Here is a 24,669-nt window from a genome sequence, read left to right as displayed (position 1 = left end):
GAAAATAAAGGTGGCTATGTTATACATACGTGCTTCTTGAGGCTGCTTTTTTTTCTACCCAAACGTTGAGCTTGTTTCTTCTCTCTTTGCGTCACAGTTCAGCCAGGTTTTGTCATGTTTCGCCCAAGGAATGAACAACGTACAGGTGCCTTTAAATCTCAAGTTATGGCGCACTTCCGGCTGTCACGAGCTGCTGGCTTCTCTCGGTTTTGATCTGATTGGCGTGGGCAAAGATGAAGTGATGCTTCGATCCGGCAAAGCGAACAGCAGACGTGCTGTACAGTGTACTGTGCAGGCCTTGTGTGCTCTCACAGGTAAACATACAAATTACAGTTGTTTTGGAAACGTGTTCGGTTGCTTCCCTAACAAAGAAAGCTTCGTTTCACAGCTTCATTTCGAAGTTCGGCATGTTTGCGAACGGCTTGCGTCTCAAGAGAACCATACGGCACGTATACGAAAACAGCGTTTTTAAGTGCCCTACGTTTGTTGCCCTTGGATGCACCGTCGGTAGACTTGAGAGAAAGATGGGACTTGATATGAATACAACCTTATTTTCTTATTTTTTCAGATTCAGAAAATCCTGCAGAGAAGGAAGATCCTACCTTTAAACTCTCCAAGGTCCATTCCGCTTCAACTGTCATCTCCAACTTATCTCTCAAATCAGCTTCTATCGACTCGGATCTTGACACTAAGTCTAAAGATGTGGACCACAGTTCCAACGATGTTAGCAATTCAAGGGGCATTAGTAAGGGTTCCAAAACCAGCATCACCTCCAGGCCAGTGAAAACTGAGGCCCATCCTTCAAACGAGTCGATTAACTCGGCAGCAGTTGCAGAAGCCGAAAGAAGAAGCTTTCGAGCTCTTTCCAAATCACAGCCTCTGCTTGTAAATAGGAATCATCCAAACGCCGTAAACTCCTATTCAGGTTTCAACGGACACGTGCGCAGTGCCAATAAGCAACATACAACTTCATCCGTCGTAGATCACTCGCGAAATTCTTCAGTCGCCGACCCATCCGACTCAGACGTCGATAGTTATTCGGACATTGTCGGTCAGCGCGCGCCATTAAATCGGCATACAGTCGATCTTACGGAGGATAGCTCAGTTTCAAATGGTGTCTCGCCCACATGGGTAACTAATTCCAATCAAAAAGGGAATGTAGTTACATTTCCATTACAACAACGTCGGGCTAAGGAAAACCCAGCAAGGAGTGAAAAACAGGTTTTGACGAGTACACCGAAACAAAGTCACGAGCCGGGTACGAATGGTACCAGACAACCTATATCCGGGTATCTACCTAATGCTTCTGATATCAATGGGGGGAGGGTACGTCGAGGAGGGTCTCTGAATGATGAAGGTTACCCCCGAGGAAGGCCCCAGGGAAGGAGTGTGAGCGAGAGCCAGGAACCTGTATCTAAAAACGGACCTTTTAGCCGACCTAAGTCAATACCTAGGCAGGGAGAGAATGGATCGAGCGATGAGGAGGAAACTACGCATGCTCGTGACAGACGTTGGGCGAAGAGTAGTACAGACTTAAGAACTCATCGTGTGGTATCTGCCATTGATATTAGTGGAAATGGTAAAGTTAATCGAACTGGGCGTTTAAGGGTTTCTAGTGTGGATTTACCAGTCAGAGATGGAGCTCTGAGGTCCTCAAGTCAAAGAACTGCACCATTAAGAAATGGTGAGTTTAAAACGAATCACGCTGATCAGCTTGCAGCCGAAATGCAACAGGGACGAAAAGAATCCCTAGAGGGGAGGAGACAGTCGCTGCAGAAGTTTCACGATGATTCTCAGTCTTCTCAAGATAGTACTGACTACGAGTCTCGTCAGACTAAAGCAGAGTGGGCAGCGGCTGCCCTAATGAATAATCACATGACACGTGAGCCGACCCAACCGCTGGCCAACAAAAAAACATCCCCGCAGTCACTTGAGATGAAAGACATCGGAGCGGAAAAGAGGAGACTGAGGCGAGAGCATTTGGCAAACTTGGCTCATCTCCACTCCTCCTCCTGCTAGCACTGGCTGGTAAGAATTTGCATGTTATACAGTTATATTCCCACTGTATTAAGACCTGTTTCTCATCGTATTGTTTTACGAAGAGGGAGGGAAATGAAAGTGAGAGTGATCTTCGCAGTAATGAATATTACTTAAGCAGTAGAGAAAACTAAGCTTGAAAAAAATTCAGTCTCGTTCGAGAGTTGAACCTATGACCTGGGAGATACTGGTACAGCGCTCTACCAACTGAGCTAAAAAGCCTTATGGGAGCTGGTTATTTTGTTGGAGGAAAATCTGAGGGGCGAAGAGCCAATTTCGGTGGTACAATTTGAAGTATTTTACCAGCCTCTAATACAAAATTATGTCGAATGAATCATCCACACAAAATATTTAGTAATCTTTTTAAAAGTGTTGGAGAACCCCTCCGACATGTTATGCAACAATGTTGGTAACGCAGGCATCGCATCCAACAAACCTAGCATGCCAAAAAGGTTGCATAGGCTGAATCCTTCCTAACATTAAATTGAGTAAGCGAACTGTGGAGATATAACATGTAAAGTAGTTGACATTACACAAACCATAAATTGATCTGTGGCTTTTTTCTTTTTTATTTTCAGACACGGTGAAACTCGTATTACCGGGGTTGATGTGAACTAGCAGAGTATATTTTTTAACAGTTTCGTATCTTAAACAAGAAAGTGTTCCCTAATAATCTGAACCAAATTGGTTCTCTACGTCGAAAAGCAATTTGGAGCTGTCGAGTATTGCACTGGTTCTCAGTGATCTATTTTGAAAATCGTATTTTGAAATCTGTTCAAAACTTTCAAGCCCCGTCACCAATAGGTAGTGTGGAATATCAGTTTACTGCTAGATGTAAAAAGACATTTTCTATTGTTTACGTCTAAATTTATGAAAACACCAACAGCCAATTTCGATGTAAGTTTTACTTACTATAATTAACTTTTCCTCAGACGAGTCTATCACAATAGTGTGTTATAATTTAGGAAAAATGGAGAATTAAGTTGAATTCTAAAGGAGACGACTCTTTCGCTCGACCGAACGTGTTATGCAACTTTGAGAGAATAATTAAGGTAAACACTCCTCTCGCTTCCTTCAGGCTACCTTAGTATTTAATTTTGTCCCCAGGTCTTAACTTATCCCACAATTTTTTGACCGTTTAGTCTGGGAACGAAGACACTATTGCGCAAAGTCTTATTGTGCATTGACTTTTAGAGGTAACGACAAAGTATTTCAGCCGTTCTGGTGCTAATCATCGTTAGACATATCCAACAGTTAACCCCTCAGTTAATCTTGATTTGTGAATATTTTTGCTGAAACTGAAAGGTAGCAAGTCTTGATCTTGTGCCAAAAATAGTAAGAACATCGTGACGCCGTTGGTGTGTACTATTTTCGGTCACGCAACATTGTGTGACTCAAGCATTCTCACGTCAACTTGCTTCCTTTTAGTTTATTACCTTCCCTTATGCTATTGTAGAATTATGACAAGCCCTAGATAAATATTGTCAAGTGGTTCATGACGGTCAATTTTCTCCCTTTCAATTACGGGTCCTACCACCTTTTTATTTATGTGCGTTGAATCTTTAGGTCAAACTAGAATTCAAGATGCGTGCCATTTTCGAAATTCTCAGTGTATTATATGTACCTCAGTCAATTAGTAGAGATGAGAGTGGCGTATTTTCGAGTTGCTATTTATGAAATTTGGAGCGAAATTGTGTACATATAAGTTTGTAATTTCAGATTAATAAGCAGGAGGTTTATAATATATATATATTTCATAGCCACGTTACGTTGTACATATTTCACCTCCTTGCAAATATTTTTTAGTACAATTAATAAAGTTCAAGGTTTTCCAGAACCCTTTTCTGAACTCTTTTTGTGGTAACGTTCTATATCATTCAATATTACACTTAACATCGAGACATGTCACACTTAATTGCAACAGAAAAGAAAAAAAGGGGAAAGTTTTGTCTGATGACATTGCGACAACAATAAACATTCCACATAGTGATTACACGTATTCAAATGGAAGCTACTCTATGCAGCCCCAAAAGCTCATTAACGAATTTCTATTAAAACACTCACGTATTTATATCTCGGAAAAGATGAAGATTTATGGAACAATTTGTAGCGCGTTAAAACGAGCTTGGATAAATGTCTGTTGTGTGCATGTTTCACAGTCACAGCTCCTGTGTGAGACGAGGAAATCTGCTCTGAATTTTCAAACAATAGATTTTTGTTAATGAGCAAAATAGGGTTGAATGAAGGTCCCCTGAAGCTCATTAACCAATTTTTAATGTCTCAATATTCATGCGCTTACATCTCAGTTAGAAAGAGGATTTTGCGTACGATTAAAAGTTCGTTAGAAAGAGGTTGATTAGCTGCGTTTTACATGCAAGTCTCAAAGTCACAGCTTTATTGTGCGCCGAGAAAATCTCCTCTGAATATTTAAACAAAGGATTTTTGTTAATGAGCAAAGTAGACCTTTTGAACTGAGGTTAGCTCAAGGTCCCCAAATGCTCATTAACCAATTTCTATTGTCTAAATATTCATGCACATATATCTCAATAAGAGGGAGAATTTCTTGGACAATTAATGGTTCGTTAGAGAGAGCTTGATTAGTTGCGTACTGTATGTAAGTAACATAGCCACAGCTCTATTGTGGGCCGAGAAAATCTCCTCTGGATATTTAAACAATGGATTTTTGTTAATGAGCTAAAATAGACCTTTAAAACTAGGGTTAGCTCAAGGTCCCCAAATGCTCATTAACCAATTTCTATTGTCTAATTATTCATGTGCATATATCTCAATTAGAGGGCGAATTTCTTAAACAATTAATAGTTCGTTAGAAAGAGCTTGATTAGCTGCGTACTCTATGTAAATTTCATAGCCACAGCTCTATTGTGGGCCGAAAAAATATCTTCTGAATATTTAAACAATGGATTTTTGTTAATGAGGAAAAATTGACCCTCTGAACTTGGGTTAGCTCAAGGTCCCCAAAAGCTCATTAACCAATTTCTATTGTTTAAATATTCATGCCCATTTATCTCAATAAAAGGGGGAAATTTCTTGGACAATTAATAGTTCGTTAGAAAGGGCTTGATTAGCTGCGTACTTTATGTAAGTTTCATAGCCACAGCTCTATTGTGGGCTGAGAAAATCTCCTCTGAATATTTAAACAATGGATTTTTGTTAATAAGCTAAAATAGACCTTTAAAAATAGGGTTAGCTCAGGGTCCCCATATGCTCATTAACCAATTTCTATTGTCTAAATATTCATGCGCACATATCTCAATAAGAGGGGGAATTTCTTGAACAATTAATAGTTCGTTAGAAAGAGCTTGATTAGCTGCGTACTTTATGTAAGTTTCATAGCCACAGCTCTATTGTGGGCTGAGAAAATCTCCTCTGAATATTTAAACAATAGATTTTTGTTAATAAGCTAAAATAGACCTTTAAAACTAGGGTTAGCTCAGGGTCCCCAAATGCTCATTAACCAATTTCTATTGTCTAAATATTCATGCGCATATATCTCAACTAGAGGGGAAATTTCTTGGACAATAAATAGTGCGTTAAATAGAGCTTGATAAGCTACCTTTTACATGCATGTTTCAAAGTCACAGTTCTTTTGTGGGCCTAGAAAACCTCCTCTGAATATTCAAACAATGGATTTTTCTTAATTAGCAAAATAAGGCCTCTTCAACAAGGGTTGACTTGAGGTCTTCATAAGCTCGTTAACCAATTTTAAATATTCTTACCCTTGTATTTTTGGCAAATAGAAGATTTTCCTGACTCTTAATAGCACGTTGGAGTGCGCTTTATTGGCTGCTTATTGTATGCAAGTTTCAATGTCAAATCTTTTCCATGTGACGAGAAATTTTGCTGAATATTCAAACAAGAGAATTTTGCTTGTAGGCATGATGGCCCTTTTGAACTTCAGAATACTCATTAACCGATTTCTACTGTTTAAATATTTATGCGCTTATATCTCAGTTAGAGAGAGGATTTCCTAGACAATAAACAGTGGGTTTGAAACAGCTCACTAAGTACTGTGAGTAAGTGTTAGCCTTGGCTCATTAACAAGTTTCTATTGTTTTAATATCAATCTTTTTACATCACGAAAAAGTAAACTGGACGTTTCATGGGGCGGTTAGAACAAGCATCGTTTTCTGTCTCTCAAGTAATAGTTTCAAAGTTACAGCTCCTTCGTAGGACGAGAAAATTCCCTCTGAGTATTGAATCAATAGGTTTTGTTTATGAGCAAAATTCATCACTTTCTTCGAGAGATAGGGAGGTGCCTCCAAAGGCTCCATATTTATACGTTTATAATGTGGCCAGAGATGGGATTTACGCGACGTAAAGTGTCGGAAAGAGGATGAAACTCCATTCACAATGACTTAATTCATGTAATTGAATTCAACACTTGGTTGTATTTTATTGAGCCAGTCATATAACAGCATTTCTAACGTGAATAGTTGCCATCGCAGCAGACGACGTAAAATCCTTGGAACTGCACGCTGAAGTCCAATTAAACAGGCTGTATTATTTCCTGAGGATTCCTAAATATGAAGGAAGGAAGACATTGATCACGTGTCTGAGCTGACTGAAACAAATTCCTGGTTATACAAGGCCTCGGCGTAATCATCACACACATCATCAAGCTCATGACCAACTTCTTGCAAAGCATCTTCTAACAACTCCTCACTGATCCTGCAACAAATGAGAACAGAACCTTACTGAACAAGATTTTCCCACATCAAGTGCAGCAAAGAGGTTAGTGCAGAGAAACATGTTACAGCCCAACCTCTTCTCTTTTTCCACCTTATGAAGAGAGGGTGGCCATAGTAAAGACGCAGCCCTCAGGGGGAGGGGGGGGGGGAGGAAAAACCACTGTGTTACAAGACCTAGTCTTTTCATTGGAAAAATCTTACGGCGGCTTGTATGGATCTGTGGCCAATTCAAAGAATATCAATGACAGAGAAACCAGAACCTGATTTTCAGATGGATATTGGCAACAAACTGCAAAGTACAGTGAGTAAATCAGCTCCTACGACCTTCCCTTTGGTTATTCAAGACAAATAAAATATTCGCATCGACAGGTTGTCACGCATTTTACAACGGTCGTCTGTAGGTGATCCACTAGCCTTCCTGCAGAGGTTATTTTAGCAGTAGGGACGCGGTTCAATGTGCGTTGCCGCTATGGAGAGATATCCTTCGATAAAAGTTCGACTGTAATGCTCAAAACGATGTCTACAAAATGATGTCCCAAAATGACGATTTACTGCTTCGTTTTCGGAGCTGTGTTTCTAAGCATATTTAGCTTCGGCTAACCCTTCCTCTCAAAGCAGATTATTTTATGTTAACCTACAACAAATGCTTTTCATACTGCGTTAATTTCACTATCAAATAGCGACAAAACAATATTCCTGATTACATTAACTATACATTTGGTGTCCAATACACCACCAGTAAGAACCAATCAAAATGCTTGAAGAATTGACAAGCTGTTACATAATCATACCTGTTTACCAGTCCCCACGGGTCAAATGTTCCTTCCTCGTGAGTAGAAGTGTCCTGAAGATATTTGTTGAATCGATTCCTGTAGGACACTATACTGGCTTTCATCTCCTTAGGCACACTAAGGAACACTGTAGGTCGTGTGCCAGAAGTGAGGGGCCAACTTTGTGGGGCTGAGCTATTTTGAGGACTCTTGTATATGGAGCTTTGAGCAGAGGAGCGCTCTGTCGATGCTGAAAATAAAAAGGACCTATGCATTTCTACTGACATTTTATCACCCTAAATTATAATACTTCAGTGAGAGACTATGTCCAACCTTCCATTAGGGAGGAAAAGCTACTGGCTGCACTAATTTCATTCAACAGTTTGAATGGCCTTCTGACACTTCGTCCATCGTCGTCGGGAGGTGCTCGGGTGTTTTCCGGTAACAGTCGGTGGCTTTCGGTTTCCACGGGCCTTGTAAACATGATCGGTTTCGGATCCTTAGCTGGTCGAGTTCTTTTCTCTGTTGATAAAGGGGAAACAAGAAAGTGATGTAAACATATGTAAGGTTTAAAGCAATTTTATATTGGGCATCGACAGTAATCTGCCATTGCTTTAGTTTTGCTCAACTTTGCTCTGAACTGGTCCAGAAAATTCGCACCACTTTCAGATTAAGAAATACAATCAATCACGACTTGTTCACTTGCATTTCTCTGCGCCTCAGCTCGCTTGAATCTACTTTGAATTCTCATTGCTTCCTGAGATGATTTCCTTTGCTCTACTTGGGTGTTGTGATTACCTTGGTTCTTTGCAACCATACAAAAGGATTGCATACATACCAGTGTGGTGTTTTTCTGTGGAATTTTCAACATCTGCATAATTCACTTGAACCCAATGTTGTCTTATCTCCTCCTCGGCTTTCTGCGACGAAAGGCAGTGTTGTTAATGATATTAAAATGTTATACTCCATTTCAACAAGAACAGAACATTGGAAAGAATATTCTAAGCAGGACTTCTTATGGAGAAGATTATTTCGCACCCATCGGTTTTTCACGTACCTCGAAACTCTGCAGTCTCTGAAGAATATTATCTAAGGATGAACTGTTTTGCAAATCATCAGCTTGCATTTCAACGTCGTCTTCGATCTCTAATCTGTACAGGAATGAATAAAAAAAAAATTAAATGCACCTTTACAACGTAAGAGACCTCAAAGATAAGAAAGTTAAAAACGACCCAGACACTCGCCTTTGCATTTCAAGAACTGTATCTTCTAAAATATCATCGAGAACTTTTTCGGCCAAAATGTCCGCTTGGTTCATTGTCTGCCGAGAAAGCAAAAGCACGATACTATGGCAAAAACAAGTAAAAACCTTAAAATGAAGAAAAGAAGTTCCAGATAATCAGCAGCATTTTAAAAAAGGTCATTCTGCAGGATGTTTGTCACATGTGAACTTAAAATATGGCCTCGTTCCCCATCAAGTTGTCAGTCGTTCAATGCTGAAGCGCTGGAGCACAGGATCGTCATAACTCTCCTCTAATCTCCCAGAGTACAAAAGAGATCACATTGTCGTGTTTGTTGAAAGGACAGATGACACTTCTCCCACCGAATTAACTATCCAACCTTCAAGCGACTGTGGCCTTAGGTTGTATTTGTACACTCACTGTCTGAGAGGCAAGTTTCCCAAGCTGATGCTGTAATGATTTCTTTTGCTCTTCTTCTCTTATCGCCTGTGTTTCCGCTATCGCCTGCACATAGGAACAAACAAATTTATAATAAATACCAAGTTTGTTTTCTGCTCAGTGCTGTGAATTGTAATAGTAACTACTTTACTTACTATTCATAACTAAAATGATGTGGATCGTATAGAAGGAAGATCCTTACTCCTGGGTTATGTGCGAGTACCTTTTCCAACTAGTATGTACTAGAAATTCCAAGTCACTATACAACTCCTTCTGATATTGTGCATATGACTAAAGGTGTTTCTTTGTTACTCTGTAAAGACGAACCAGTTTTACATTTTCTTTACGAGCAGTCCCTCCTTTTCGATGACGTTCGTTGCGCGAGTCAACTGAAAAAACTCAGCAAAAAAAAAAAATAGATGTCAGCACGCGCGCGAAACTCTGGGAGTACTTTTCGTGCGCCACACTCCCAGAGTTCTGCGTGGCGCGCTCACATTTCTTTCTTTCGCTAAATATTTTTAACTCGCACGACGAACATCGCCAAAAAGAAGGGTCTGCTTGTAGTCTATCTACATCTTTACTACTTTGGACTACGTAAATAATCATACACCTCCCGTGAAACATCAAAATTAGAAGATAAAATTAAACTTTTTTAAATACCTCTGCTCGATCCAAGAGCGGTTTCAGTCGCGATCTAATGGCGTCTTCTGTCTCACATATCAATCGCTTTGGCAGTGAAACGTCTGGACTGGAATATTGGAAAAAATTGCAAACTCAGAACCGATCAAAAAGTGACTAAAACAAATGAAACGTTGAGTTTGAAAAGAGAGTTATGAAGGGAGCTTACGATTCCCGGGATATTGAAGTGGGGGGGGGGGGGGGTGACACCCGGGATGGGGAGGTATGATACCGGAAGGGGGAAATGACTCCCGCAGTGGGTTTTATCACATAGGGTTCTTGGAAGGTCAATAAGGTAGAGTTGTTCGGATAAATCTTCTACCTATAAAAATCCTACCTTCTTCGATGTCGCTGTATAACTTCAAGTCTTCGTTCTCGTTCCAAGTCACGAATCTAATTCATCAAGAAGAAACCATTAAAAAAAATGTAATAATAGTGGTCTGAAAAGGAGCTAAAAAACAAACAGGAAAGCACCGAACGTTTTGGGGCTACTATAACAAAATACCATGGTGTAATCTGCAAATCATCTGTTATGAAAATTATTATAGTTTTATCGTAAAAGTGAATTTTACCCTTCGTTCTGCCTCCTCGTCAAGCCATCTTTGCCTAAGAATGAACATTATTTACAGTTACAGGAAGAATTTGATTAAATATGGTCAAATTTAATAACGTGTATTGCCAGACTTTTAGGAAAACAGATTAAACACTTGCTTTCTGTGAAGTTGGTACTCAAAGCCAGTCATCCTGGTCACACTTGAGACACAGAAATATCACACTTACGCAGAATAATGAAAGTCAAGGCTCAAGATAATGACATGACAATGTGTGCGCATACATACATGGAGACAAAATTAAAAAGCTATCTTCCTTGGTCTCGTTTGAAGTGGTGACACGTCAGGAAAAAGGGCGTTCAGTAAAAGAGCCGAAATAGCAACGAAATGAGAAAAGAAGGAGGAAGTTTAAGTCGGGTCGCGAAAAGAGAGCCTGTAGTTTTTTCATCCCCTCTGATAGGTCCAGTTTGATAGCTGCTGTCAACATTGAAGTCCATGAGCAAAATGGTCCGAAAAAATATGGCGAATTAACGACTCATCCTAATCCTCCGCCTTTTTCGCTCTGTGCTACTATTGCGCCCCACTATGTGTGAAGCAGGCCTTCGCTGCCATGATCTTTCATTCAAAAAGAGCCACTGAGCGTCCTATCGGCCGTCAAATCCTGTTGGGATTCACTCACCTGGCCACCTCTCTTTCTATCAGCTCCTGGTCAGTTGGAAGATGTCTACGGAAATACTTCGGACTTGTTGGACTTTGTAGCTACTCAAAAGATATGAAGAAAACCAACCATTAACTGTAAGGAAAAGGAACAGTTGAAATTCCTTATTCTGTTACCATAAATTTGTTTACTATTACTAAATGAGTTACACCTAGACTGGGTTATCAAAACGACGAGTGCACTGAAAACAATTGGGAGAAATTTTAAAAAATATTGTATAACACAGTGCTTCATGATATCTGTAAAGATTCCAATTCAACTTACTCTGGCACACGTCTAAATAAGGAAACCAAGCAAACATCCCTATCCATTTTTGAGAAATTTCTACCATACCAAGAAAGCATCCCTCTTAACCTCACTTCTCTCCTTTCTATTTTGCCCTTATAAGTAGATTAGAGCATGTATCTTTGCATTGACGACAAACCTGAGTTTCACATTGCCTTCTGTGTGATCTAGGGGACAGACTGTGTGGACCTTGAAAATGCACTCTCTCAGGAGTATGAGGGCCTTCTCTTGTAGGTGTTCTGGGTGGTGTCCTAGATTGGGCCACTGGCTGATGCCCCACTACTGGAGGAGCCTTTTTCAGTATGGAGGCAACAGTTTCTTTGGCAAAGTGAGCTTGGTCTACATCTTGAAGCAGTTTCACTCTCTTGGCTGTCTGAAAAGCTCTCTGACGCTGAAGCTGAGGGTCAATATTCATAAAAAATTAGATGTTAATTCAATTATTTGGTGATGGCAAGGTAAATCTAGCAATTGTATGTTTGTATTTTGACCCCACAGCATCAGCAACATGAAAAGATGAGAAGATTGAGCAGGCATGAGGAAAGATCCAAATCATAACAGGTGTGCTTCACACCTGTTTTAACTTCCCCTGACCCCCCCCCCCCCCTGTCAACAACTGCTGTGGGTCAAAGAAGAGCTTAGTTTGAGTATAGTCACAAACCTTTAGCTTAGCAGGTAATAACAGTGATTTCTTCGAAGCCTGTTTGACTGGTTTTTCCACTTGAACGGCAGGTCTCATTTGGAACTTTGGTTTTACCTTAAAAAAAGGTTTTTTTTCATTCTCAAACTTTCTAAGTTCTGCATACTGTCTTAATATAAAATGCCATAAAAACAAAATCTTGTCATATTTGTGTAAGAAAATTGCAAAATAATGAACACCGATCAAATTATTATTATCATAATATTACCATTATTTTAAGATACTATGTGATATACAATGAGAAGATTATTTTTAAAGAAAATAGAATGAACATACCACAGGTGTCTGAACTGGAGTGTCCTTGACTCTAAGGAGTGCAGAAAGCCCAGCCTGCAGAACAGCATCTCTTTCAGGGGTAGGGTCAGGAGAACTTGTCACAACTTACAAAGAAAAACCACAGTGCAAAAATAAACAATGTTATTATTAGGTTTGATGTGACAAACAGGACCCACACATTCCATTTGAGTCCTGGCCTAAACACTGGTCATAAATGATAATGGCAAAAATCTGTTGAATGAATAAATCAAAATAGATTGCTCCAAGGATGCTCATTACTGTATTCAAACCTTGTTTCAGGGGAGATCTTGGTATGGTTGTTCCCTTAGGCTTTCTGTCAGCTACTTCCTGGATAAATGCACTCGCTTTTTCTGGAGTTCTGCCAATTACTCTCGATGCAACCTCTTCTTCATCAGGCTCATCCTGATCAATAAAAAGTGAAATAGCTGTTTAAGATACTGAAAAAATATCCAAAAAATAATACTTCATTGTGAATGTGGCATGACACTAAAAATCAATCTATTTTCTACTTCATTGAAATCAAGCTGAGAGCTACACAGGTTTGACCATATTGCATACAAAAACTGTCACTGATAATGGTTTGAGCTTTGACCCTTGATTCCCAATAGTTTTGAGGATGTTTTCAGTGGAGACTGTCTACTTACTTTTGAGTGGTATTGTACCTTTTCATCCTGAACTTTTTCTCTCTTCACTTCATCAGAGAAATCTTCCCCACTGATGTGCAACTGTGCTGCCAAAAGTGACAACTGTCTAATGAGGGCAGACAGTTCCTGGTACATTGGTGGCGAGCCATGGCCAACTTTAGGCTGGAGAGGAGCCTGGCTGACAAATGTCTGCAATGCTCTAACTGCTCCCCTGTGAGCTGCTGCCAAGCGGCTTAGAGTCTGGCTCTGAGATCCAATACAAGATTGTAGAAAAAAATTAAACCTAATGATACTGACAATAAACCTAACTAAATCTAAGTACATGTAATAAGTGCTTGCTAGAGTGGGAAGACTTCATCTAAATGTTCCTCAAAATTGCAAACAACTTATCTTGTGTTAATGCCAATAATGTACCATAAGTAATGTGGAATTAAATTTGAAAAGATAAAACTTTTAGCATGAATAGTTGAGAATTAAATAAAATAATATAAATTCCAAGTGTCCAGTTGCAAATCAACCTGTTGTTGGTGACTAAGGAGAGTCAAATTCCTTTAAAACTCTCACCTTTTTTGTATGTTTTATCCCTCTTTTCTTTTTGTTTAACTCGTCCTCAATCTCACGCACCTCGAAGGAAAAGTATTTTCAAGTTATATATCATTCAATGTCGTTATCCTTATATGATCTCAGTCTGGGCATTATACAAATACTTTAGGGAAAATATCAGCAATGTCTGTAGTCAGCTTCCAATAGGAATCTTTCTCCATTCCAAGTCTATTCTTGGATTACTTTTTCTGTAATCACCCAGACTAAAAGTTTTCCCTCTCATATAGGGTAATATTTTTTTCCACAAAAAATGTGTCAGTTGGACTAAGGGAAATATTTTTCATTCAATGGGGATGGCCTTAGAGGCTGAATAACAAATTGAATGTGATTCTTAGGGCAGAAGATAGTTTTGGTAAGGAAGATTGTGACTTTCAAGAACACAGCTGTTTAGAAGACAACAGACGTCTTTGAAATACTCACTCCCTATCAAATCTCCTCTAATTAAAGATGTACCAGTATGTTACCTGTCTCTGAAGTACATAAAGCATCCTTGCTGATCTGGCAGCTTGTTCTTCAGCCCTCACTACTTGGCGTTCATCTACCTCTTCATCTGCAAGCCTTCCTTCACCCTCTTTTCTTTTCTTTAACCTTTTGTCTTTGTTCTTCAACATTTCTGGTCTCTCATCTTTGAAACTTTCCATTTGTTTCATATATTGATGGAGCTCTTTGCGGAGTTTTCTGATTTCATTAGCCTGTGTCCTTTCCCCATCCGACTCAAATTCATCATCTTCCCTTGCAGCTGGATAAAAGTACATTTTATACTGCTTCCTCGCTTCTGCCTCTTGTTTCTTTACAGCACTATGAACCCTTTCACGCAAAGTAGGTTTATCTTCTGATATTGCCGCTTGTGATTTAGATTTCATACTTTTTACCCTATTCTTTTTCCCAACGCCCATATTTTTGCCTGTGACTGCAGAATGCCTTCTCTTTGTTTCTTCTTCTTGTGAAACTAAAACATTCTCCGTTCCAATTTCTTTCACCTTTCTAACATCTTTCTTGGCCAAATGAACTGCTAGTGCAAGTCGGTCACTTGTGATAGAGGATGACACTGATGGCACAACAGGATAAACAACAGGGGTAGTTACACGCCTTTGAGGTAACAACTGTGGTGTTTGATTCTGGTCACCTAATTTTTCTATAACAATAGGTTGGGGTTTCCTAAACCTTGTTGTAAACTGATCAGCAGTTGTTGGCACTCCAAGATTAAATTGAAGTTGATTCATTTTATGAGTAGCTGATCCACTATTTGGTGCAGCCATCACCCGCTGAGGAACAGAGACTGGCTGATTCAAGCTCGGAAAATTAAAACCCACTTGGGATGGTTTCCGCAGAACATCAGCTGACATCCTGCAAGAAATGGAAATGATTTAGAACCCTTGATCAATAAAAGCACAGGTATAAGGCTGTTTAACCTTTTACACCCTAAGATCAGTATGCAAGTTCTCCATACTGTTTTATATACATTTCTTATGATACTTACAAGGAGAATTTGTCTGACAATCAAGCGCTTCTTGAGGTTGCCATCATTCCCTTTATTCTCATGACCATAATATTTGATTAAGGGATGATGCTATCAGGAGAAATTGGATGCTTATCACTCTTAGGGAGTCATCATGCTGCAGAGTCTGATAATAAATTAAATGCATCTTGTTAATAAGATTGCATATCAAACAGAACAATTTACGGAAAGTACAACCAAAGGTAGCAACAATAATAAATCCATCAGAATAATTCGATTTCTACAGTTCACTCTGACTTTATTTCCAACCCTACGTTGAGAGGCTTTCGATCTGCGAAAATATTTTGGACTCGTGAGCGAAGGAACAGATCAGAACTTCGATCATGCTACAACGATCACGACCACACGTGATCACATTTATCAGAGAAAAAAAATTACTTCCTCGCACGTTATCGACTAATGGGCGATTTCCTAGTTTCTATGATTCAGACTGAACGAGATGGACAGGAGGAAGCTTATGATCACACTTGAGCTTAAATATTTTAGATATTAACGCGATAGAGTTTATTGACGGACCGACCTTACGAGTCCTAAGCTCGAGTTGTTCCTTTGAGTAAATACATTTTACGCAATTTAACTCACCTCTAATTCATTGGAATCCCTCTTCGTCAAAACTCAGAGTCTTTTCGGAAGCAATTATTTTATATAAAGAAATGAGGAAAGGTAATATGCAAGATTATCGAATCTTCAAGTAAACCGCCATTTTGTTTTTCAAACGATCGTGTGAGCGAGGCTCTCTGTTCCAGACTCTCTCAGTCACTAACAAAGCGTAGCCGTAGGGGCATGGAGGTTAACTCACAGGTAGAACTTTGCCTTAAAGGCCTGACAATGGGAGGTATGTTGGGGGATAAAGGTCTCTCCCTTGCTGACACATGTTTAGCCTCTACCCTTCCACTCACAATAGTGGCCACTAAGCAATCTTTCACTGAAATATCTATTGTGGTTCAATTTTATCCTTGGTTCAAATTTTTTTTTTGTTTTTTTTGTTTTTGGGTATTGTAATGTATGATAATGAATTTGAAACAAAGGAAATAAAAATTTGAACCAAGGATAAAATTGAACCACAATATATCCATGCATTGTCAAGGAGTCTGGTAATGAAAGTACTGACAAATATCAAAAAGGAAAAGTTGTTGTCAATTTGCAAAACCAAGAGTTGTAGCCTAGAGAAAAGGCATGGAATTTTTACACTTTTGAAGCAAGTGGAGGCAAGCGCAAGGAAAGCACAAGGGGTAGGAAGTGAGTAAGCAGAAGAACCCCAAAAACATGACATCATCTTGTCCACACTACTCTTTCTGCATGACTCCCCTTCACACTCTCTTCAGACTAAACTTGAACTAGCCTCTGCTTGTCTGAAATACCAAAGTAAAATGACACCTGTTCTGTAGGCAAAGGAGTCGACCACAGGGAACCAAACATACAATCATTGATGCCTCCCTTTTCACATTTGTGGTAAGTGCCCCCTATGACACCTTAATATATTGATGCAGTTATCACTTCTATACCATAAAATGTCCAAAACTGCAAATAGTTCACTAACTTATTTGGTAGGTAAGTATTTGTACAAGTAACAGCTTTGTGCAAAAAGCTCTCCATACCAATAAAAGCAAAAACAAGTCAGACTTAACTAAAGGTGTGAAAAACTCTTATTTCAGCACACCCTCAATGTATTATAGATACAAAATTTCATTGAACAGTTTCCTGTAAAAGAATTTGTTTAGAAGCAAAAAAAAATTCATACACAGAACAGAGGAAAATAACAACTCATTTCAATTTAAATAACTTTATTAAATAATTCTTCACCCCATGTACTGTATTTAATGGTACTACTGCAGTAGTATAGACCAAGAAGAAAAATGTAAAGGATTGAAAAATCTATTATTGTAAGGAAAAAAAGATATTTACAAGTGCATAATGGGCAAAAGAGTGACTATTGACTAATTAGGGAAATATTCTAGCTCTACCATAAAAAATGTATCATCTTTTAAGGGAAGAATATTAATTTGATTGCTGATCAATAATTTTGACACATAATTTAATAGAGGTCCTTTTTGCCTCTTCCTCTAACTAATGCCTGCTGTCGACGTTTCCTATCAGCAACATTTGCTGCACCATTGGGGCGAAGAACTGGAAGAGATACACTGTCTTGAACAACATGCATTCGCCCAGCTGTCAACCTTTGAAATAGAAAAGACATGGAATTCATTTACCACCTACTGACCAGGAAATAGTCTATCCTGTCTTGCAAACCATATCAGCAAATACAGGGCATTTCACACAACAGACTTTTTACACAAGTCTTTTCAAACAAGTTTTGGACCGTTCGCACAATTCTTAATAGTCATTTCACACAATAATTGTAAGTGATAAACATCAATATAAAAGGTATTCTAATTGATACTGATGAGATATTTCACCTTCACATGTCACTTTCAATAAGATACAGTGGCGAGAACATAGATATTTATTTACGTAACAACTTCAACTAGATCGAAATACTTGTGAACACAATAATTTATTTATACACTTATAATCATTGTGCAAAACGACTACTAAGAATTGTGTGAACAGTCCAAAACTTGTGCAAGAAGTCTTTTGTGTGGAATGTCCAGGTACCATATCAGCACAAGGACTAATGACTCCTCTGAAAGCTGACAACAAATCAATAGTACAACAATCTCAACAAAATAATAAAAGTAAATTTATAACATAGCTAGTAAATTTGTGTAATCAAATTCAATTGTGCAAGCGTGCTTCATAATCCTATTGTGCACGCTCATACGTCAGCAAACAAATCCCTCAAGAAAAAAATTTTCCTTTGGGTTGAAAATGTTATAAAACAATTGGTTCATATGTCAGCTGTGCGTTAATCGAGATATGAAGCACTTGGGAAGTTTGGAGAGCACTCAAGAAGCTAGAGTTGCGCTTTACTATGCCTCGAACAACTCTTATGCATCTCTTGTGCTCTCCAAACTTCCCACGTGCCTCATATCTCGATGAATACATGCTGACATATGAACCAATTATTAATTGATCTTTTAAGCTACAGTGTATGATAAGTAAAAAAAAAATATGAGGACCCTCATAAAAAAAGGGGAAAAAATTAACTAAAAGATATATTTTCTCTTGCTTTAAAGTACCAGTCTGAAAATAGAGAGAAGTAATAATTCATTCTGTCAAATTTTGCAACACTCAAATCCTTACCTTCCTGAACGCATCTGATCTCTAGAATGCAACCGTGGTAAAGATCTAGAAGCAGGAGTGTTTTGTCTGCAGAGAAATTTTTTTAAGTCATTAATACCATTTTCTTTGGTTAGTTTTTGAAATGCATTGTACTGTTAAGGGCAATACTTAATTGCTGCATACCTTGTATTGGTTGGTGCATCATCTGTAACATAGGACTTGGTTACGAGATATGTATCTGGTGACCACTTGTCAGAGTAAAGGGCATCATTCAAGTCTGACTTTAGTTTCGAAAGCTAAAACAGTTAAAAAAATATTTTACCAAAGAGAATAACTTCTTATTAACTGAGCATTAAGGCTGTACTGGGGAATATTCTTGGGTTAGTAAGTAGTTTTCTTAATGGCACTTGCATCAAACTTGATTATTTTGAATTTGCTGGCTTTTGTTGACAAAAATACACAGCGTATAACCGTTTCTGCTGTATATAGCAAAGCACAGACCAAGTAAGAATGAATCAGAACGCTTGGATCTCTCCTAAGACTACCTTTAAATATCATAAAGAAAGACTACATTGCATTGAAAAAGAAAGCAATTTATCTATTTGACAACTCCTCCCTCTTTGCATCTGACTAATATTATTGTTTGAAATGTCTCTTTAAAATGTCTCTTAAGAAAACTTGGTCTGCCAGGAAACAACAAAAGTAATGATAACACGATTCAAGGATGATTCTTTTCACTGTCATCAACCCTTTCACTCTTAAGATTGACCTGGTAACCCTCCTTTCTGACTGCCCAACACACTCTTAGAATGGATGTTCTGAGAATTTGAAGTTTTATCAAAAATAGTATTCCTAATGGATGATTCCAAATATGTTGTTACCATAAGGAGAAGTTGGTATTTAATCAATCACTGATAAAAACATACCTCCTGTTCTTGCCTTTTGTTTGTTTCTTGTTGATGTTTAATGATAGCTTTACACTCCACTAAGGTTGGTGACCGTGGGGCACTGTCTGACGGCATGTGAACTTTTACATGCTTATCCTTTATTGTGACAACCAGAACTGATTGCCCTAGGGGAATCCCCTGCTTTACTGGTGCAGGTGAAGTAGAGGATAACTTGAGAGCTTGAGGGGAATTTGAACTTAAATTTGTCAGTTTTTCTTGCCGGTTGTACAATTTTGCTTTCTTTTTTCCAGAACTCTTAGGTTTGATGACTGGGCCTTTGGCTGACACAGGAGGGGAGGGTGTTGATTTGGCTGCAAGAGGCATTTTTCCAGATCCATGTCTAAAACTTAAAAAGAACAAGAACAAAGAGAACAATTGAACTTTATGCCAAATACATGTTTTAACATTTCTAGAGATGTTGTAGTCTCTTCAATGTAAATCAAAGGAGTATATCATTAATTGGGTATCAATACATCTTCAATCACACATATCATAAATTTTAAACCCTTTTAAAAGGTTGTTCGATGGTATACTTTTCTACAGTTCTTATGTTACAGTAAATGTTTGGCTCCGACAATTTTAAGGATTTTTAAATATGAATAATATGGCATGTCTTGTGTCATGTAGAACTACCTATAGCAGTTGCACATGTAATTATGATTTACACCAAAAAAACTTGTGTTAAAACAGTGTCATTAGCTTATGTTATACAATCATGACACTGCACAAAAATGCCTTTACCTAATTTAAGCATGGAATTTACAAAAGGGAATGTTTTGAAGATAACTCTTACTAAAGTAAGTAAAAAGGTCCACACTGGAGCCAAGTGGCCCATTCAACTGGAGCTTCTCTGGGTTTCTGTAGCATAAGGCAATAACGGGTATTATCACACCCCTTGAGTGGGATGTTGGTCCATCATAGGATACCCCCCTCTCCCCAGGCTTCCCTGACAGTTAGCTGATACCCATTAATACTCCTAAGTGGAGATAGGCACAGACTATGAAAGTAAAGTGTCTTGCACCCAGACTTCTCAACCCAGAATCCACCATGCTGACAGTTTGGCCACATCATCCCAGACGCATATTAAATCTAAATAAACTATCTGTACTATGACTGTTTGAAACAATTAAGTACACAGTTATAATATGCTTTATACATCCCTCTTAACAACAGCTTGTTAACAGTATCATGTCTAGTGGATTGAAGTGTGAAGTGAGAAAACTAACCAGCCTAGACTTGACAAAATAAATATGCTGAAGCCTAGTCTGGTTTAGTGTCTTACTTCACTGCATATGTGTTACATTCTCCTCAGTTGTGTCTGTATTAAACTGCTTCCATTTTCACTTCAACAATTTGAACCCATTCACAGCCCCTGCTTCAATTAACCCTTTAATTCCCAAGATCTGATTTTTGATCCTCCCTTCTGGCTGATATACATTTTCTTGTTAATTATTTATCAGAATTTGGGGTTAGATCAAAACCACAACTTCTTCTTGATAAGTTTGAGTATTTTCATCATCTGTTTGCTGGATAACATATGGATAAGTTACCTGTTAATCACTACAGGGAGTTAAATACTTGAGAATACCTGCCCCACCCCACATATATTTATAAGCTGGATACAGATTAACCTTCAGTAAGTGTAACTTACTTTCAAGTTCACCCAGAAGTACTTAGTGAAAGTTTTCCACCATACAGGTAATTAACATCAAATTTTAATAATTTCAGGTACACACTGTTTGTAATAATATCAATCTATATAAAATCAAGAATACTTTACAGAAACCTTTTATTCCTTTTTGCACTTGAGTTTGACACTTCTTGTGTCGCATTTGTGTTGGAAGATTCTTTAACTGTCTGTGCCTGCTGAGAAGGCAGATTTTTATCATTTTTCTTCTCTTCAACATTGTGAACTCCCTCAAGTTGATCACCTTCAGCTGTAAAATCAATTAAATCACTATTAAGGAATGTAAAGACACTATTGTTATTTCAATCCTTGAAAACCCTTGGAATGACCAGCATCTAGTTTCTCCTTTCAGTAATACTGCTGAATCATTCATTAAGATCATGAGAATAGAAGAAATGAATATAAACTCAAGGAACAAATTCTCCTTTTCAGTACCAAAGGAAATGTATAGAGAACAGTATGGAGAATATAGATGTTAATATTACAGTGTAAAGGATTAAAAGTGAAAAATTATCGTCCCACTGAAACTAACAGTGATAATTTAAAACCACACTCTTTCCTTTAGTAAAACACCAAAAATAATAATTAACCCTTCAACTCTCAGAAGTGATTAACATGTAATTTCCCCCTGTAATATTCACACATTATCCAGCAAACTGGTAATGAGAATAATCAAACTTATCAAGTTCAAGTTGTTCTTACGATCTAGCATCAAAGTCTCATAGCCAAATTACAGGGAAATGTGTAGTAGCTAGAGATGAAAATTAATATCTAGATCTTGAGAGTTAATTAGTTAAGATATAAAGAAATAACCAACAGCATATCATTTCTTATTCCATCAAAATTGCTTAAAAAGTTGGATAGGGAGTGAACAAAACAATACAATGAAAATGTGAAAACCTACCTAAGTCTGCAGATTGTAATGTATCACTTTCCACAGAGCTAGGAGATGTCTCATCTTCTGATGATAGAAATAAGAGAGAAATAACATTAGACAGTTTACTAGATTTTGACTCTTTAAGATCATTTATTTTGTTTTACCACTTTGTGAGGTTGGTGTAACTTCTGCATTTATCCCTCAATCACATTAAAACAATGATCCAAAATCACTATCCAGTGTTTAGCATAAAGGACTAAAGGACATAAAGGGCGATAGAAACCGTCACCCTATGATCAGTGGTTCATAAATTGAAACAATGGTAAGAATGGTGGGGTTGTTCTCAATTTTAGTTTTATACATAAATTTTATGCACAGTTTGTTTAACAATGTATTTCAGATTTAATGTTTCACTTCAATAAACATAACACTTTTGGTTTTGCTTCATCCTTCAACCAAAACCATTCTGTCAATGATAATTATCTCAATAGGGCAAAGAATCAATCCTTTGAATATCAATATATCCTATCAGACATTTTAGCATGTAGTATCACTGAGTATTTTTCACAAGCTCTGCTGTATTTTGATGAGCAGGTAGGACAAGTCAAAATACAAACTTTACTGTCTGCTCATTTCTCATGAGGCAGGAAAAGCAAAGCAGATAGGGAAGCATAGTGCACAAAGCTGACCACTAAAACAGGTTTTTTAAAATTACAAAATAACCAACTCTACAATATTGCAGGATATTTGCACTCTATTTGCATGATATTTGTACTCTAATATGTGCAGTTGATGATAATATTAGATACTGGTTGAATTTTCATGCTTATCTAAAAGTTTAAATCACAAGGGTATAATAGAGAAATTGCATTTTAATCCCCTACACCAAAGTAACAGTCACTGTCAGATCTTTTCAAGTAAACAGTACTGGATAAATCTATTCATCACAAGGTGAAATTTCTAACTTTAAATCTTTGTTATGTCTTAGTTTGTTCTTGATTTTTCAGAGAACCCTCTCCCTCAATAACTCTCCTACAATCTAGAGACAAAAAAGTCTCTGTCATTCATTCATTCATTCATATGCAGACCCACCGATCATATAATAAACAAACATTAAAGATCATTATCACTATAAAGTGACCACAAATTGTGGTAGCCCACTGGAATTCAATAAGATCATTCTTCAACATGAAAACATTTTGAGTGTTGCTAAGTAAATAACTTAAGTTGCACGTCACTAATCAACTAAATATGACAATTATAACAATGGATTATACCGTTGGCATGCAAATTTGTCCTTTCTAGATGTACACTAAGTACTATTTATTTAACAGCTTTAAGTTTCTGTAATACTTAAGTTGTGACAAAGCACCCTACAGGTTTATTACTTCAGGTAATGAACAGTGAAGGCATGTTTAGAAGACATCAACTCATGATTAACTCACTCTCATTTGGAGTTTGAAGGAGTAAATTAACGATATTTCAATAACAGATGACCAGCCTCGTAATAAAACGCAAAATTTGAGAAACTGCAAATTTTTGGCATCATTGAATGATGAATATTTAAACGACAAGTGATGGAAAAAAACATACAGTGGTAACTTAATTTAGCTTGAGTCAACAAACCTTTGGATAGGTTTACTCCCGTCCGAGCCATTACCAGTTTAAAATTTAGCTCTGCAACAAATAACAATAAAACGATGTTCATATTTAATATCACATAAGTACATGTCGTTTCATTATGAAATCTTGACGCAACTATCAAAGTACAAGAATAAAAAATTGGTTTTGAACGCGCCAATAAAGCTGATGTTTTCTTTGGCAAACCGAACATTAGCTGTTCTCGGGACAATTTTAACGCAATAAAATAGCCTTAAAATCATTTCGACGATTTTCCAACGTGATCCTTTTTACTGAGAATGATATCGTCTCTCGGTCGATTCAATGGGGCAGGTATATGATGAGATCTATAAACTAAGAATCGAGATTTGCTTTCGTTCCTCACCTTTGTTTTCAGCCTTTAATCGTTCTATTTCATTATGTAAATTTGTTAAAGTTTCGGCGTGTTGCGTGCGAAGATATTCTAGTCTTTTTTCTATGTTATCCAGTCTCTGGGTTTGTTCGAGTCCGTGTCCCCGAGAGGGAGCAGAAACAATCCTTCCTGAGAAATTTGACAACTCGTTCGATCTGTCCTCTGAGATTTCATCCATTTCTTCCCTAATTGATTTTATGGGCTGCAAGCGGTCACGAATGATGGGCCGCCTCTGTTTTCTCCTTCCCAAAGAGTTTCTAGACCAAGAAGGAAGATTTTGAAGAGGAGGAAGGTTGGCAGGTTGAGTCGGAGCTTTCGACATGGTTTGAAGTGAATGCATCGCCGCTAAAATCAGCACGTCTTTGGAGGCACTTGGGTTAACCAATAGCTAGAGATTGAAGACCAAAAGTGCAGACGCATTGAGACGCATGGCGTTCAAACTAAGAAGCATTTCCTTTTCTAGATGTTCTCTGACCACTGTAGAGGATTTACATTTACCAAAAATATCCAGCTGAAGTAAAAACCAACCAGATCGTAGCATAAACCTGATGTTATTTCCTTACCAAACGTCGACCACAAAAGATGTCCAACTTTGGCGAAGAACCGAAGCACGCATGACTACCAAACACCGTTACCATGGTGAACGTACTGAGAATCTAATTTCTAATCACCCATACCAAGAATAACGCGCTTTTTGGTCGAAATTCGCCAAAAATGTTATTTATATTTCTAAGAAATGCAATAATCATCTTTACT

At 37.9% G+C, this 24,669-nt stretch overlaps 3 protein-coding genes across 7 annotated transcripts in view; 1 reads left to right on the top strand and 2 right to left on the bottom strand.

Moving 5' to 3' along the window:
* Positions 1-3,874, top strand: part of LOC131797325 (tetratricopeptide repeat protein 28) — a 28,739-nt gene extending 24,865 nt beyond the window's left edge. For all 4 annotated transcript variants that reach the window (XM_059114932.2, XM_066162782.1, XM_059114933.2 and 1 more), the window contains 3 exons: positions 98-314; positions 569-2,028; positions 2,616-3,874. In XM_059114932.2, coding sequence (XP_058970915.2) covers positions 98-314; positions 569-2,019 — 1,668 coding nt within the window. In that variant the 3' untranslated portion in view covers positions 2,020-2,028; positions 2,616-3,874. The remainder of the gene's footprint in view (positions 1-97; positions 315-568; positions 2,029-2,615) is intronic.
* Positions 3,875-6,169: 2,295 nt separating this feature from the next.
* On the bottom strand, positions 6,170-15,900 carry LOC131797339 (protein moonraker). 2 transcript variants are annotated; one of them, XM_066162710.1, is made up of 20 exons: positions 15,770-15,884; positions 15,149-15,293; positions 14,133-15,015; positions 13,630-13,689; positions 13,084-13,311; positions 12,691-12,823; positions 12,401-12,504; positions 12,086-12,181; positions 11,567-11,824; positions 11,104-11,183; positions 10,446-10,479; positions 10,211-10,266; positions 9,856-9,943; positions 9,178-9,261; positions 8,761-8,837; positions 8,574-8,667; positions 8,355-8,436; positions 7,850-8,038; positions 7,538-7,766; positions 6,170-6,726 (listed from the first exon to the last, which is right to left on the bottom strand). In XM_066162710.1, exons 3-20 carry the CDS (start codon positions 15,012-15,014, stop codon positions 6,603-6,605), a joined length of 2,898 nt encoding a protein of 965 aa, XP_066018807.1. In that variant the 5' UTR covers position 15,015; positions 15,149-15,293; positions 15,770-15,884; the 3' UTR covers positions 6,170-6,602. The 2 variants fall into 2 exon arrangements, with proteins under 2 accessions (XP_066018807.1, XP_058970934.2); XM_059114951.2 differs by lacking the exon at positions 15,149-15,293 and having other exon boundaries at positions 15,770-15,900.
* A 1,067-nt stretch (positions 15,901-16,967) lies between these two features.
* On the bottom strand, positions 16,968-24,507 carry LOC131797327 (coiled-coil domain-containing protein 74B). The gene is made up of 8 exons (XM_059114938.2): positions 23,887-24,507; positions 23,508-23,558; positions 21,909-21,965; positions 21,104-21,254; positions 19,297-19,663; positions 18,554-18,666; positions 18,392-18,457; positions 16,968-17,364 (listed from the first exon to the last, which is right to left on the bottom strand). The coding sequence occupies exons 1-8, from the start codon at positions 24,251-24,253 to the stop codon at positions 17,223-17,225; spliced, it is 1,314 nt and encodes a 437-aa protein (XP_058970921.2). The 5' UTR covers positions 24,254-24,507; the 3' UTR covers positions 16,968-17,222.
* Positions 24,508-24,669: the final 162 nt, after the last annotated feature.

Source organism: Pocillopora verrucosa, chromosome 2 (assembly GCF_036669915.1).
Source record: "Pocillopora verrucosa isolate sample1 chromosome 2, ASM3666991v2, whole genome shotgun sequence".
Lineage (NCBI taxonomy): Eukaryota > Metazoa > Cnidaria > Anthozoa > Scleractinia > Pocilloporidae > Pocillopora > Pocillopora verrucosa.
Note: the sequence above shows the minus strand (reverse complement) of the source record. Positions and strands in the feature narration are given on the sequence as shown.

What these genes read in the sequence shown, in the direction of transcription:
- LOC131797339 (XM_059114951.2), bottom strand. Translation starts at nt 15,014, where the DNA reads ATGTCAGCTGATGTTCTGCGGAAACCATCCCAAGTGGGTTTTAATTTT. An exon ending in GGATAAAACATACAAAAAAG is followed by an intron (nt 13,312 to 13,629) that starts GTGAGAGTTTTA and finishes ATTGGATCTCAG; the next exon opens with AGCCAGACTCTAAGCCGCTT. An exon ending in AGAGACTGCAGAGTTTCGAG is followed by an intron (nt 8,437 to 8,573) that starts GTACGTGAAAAA and finishes CTTTCGTCGCAG; the next exon opens with AAAGCCGAGGAGGAGATAAG.
- LOC131797327 (XM_059114938.2), bottom strand. Translation starts at nt 24,253, where the DNA reads ATGCATTCACTTCAAACCATGTCGAAAGCTCCGACTCAACCTGCCAAC. An exon ending in ACAAAAGGCAAGAACAGGAG is followed by an intron (nt 18,667 to 19,296) that starts GTATGTTTTTAT and finishes TAACTGTTTTAG; the next exon opens with CTTTCGAAACTAAAGTCAGA. An exon ending in GATGCACCAACCAATACAAG is followed by an intron (nt 18,458 to 18,553) that starts GTATGCAGCAAT and finishes ATTTCTCTGCAG; the next exon opens with ACAAAACACTCCTGCTTCTA.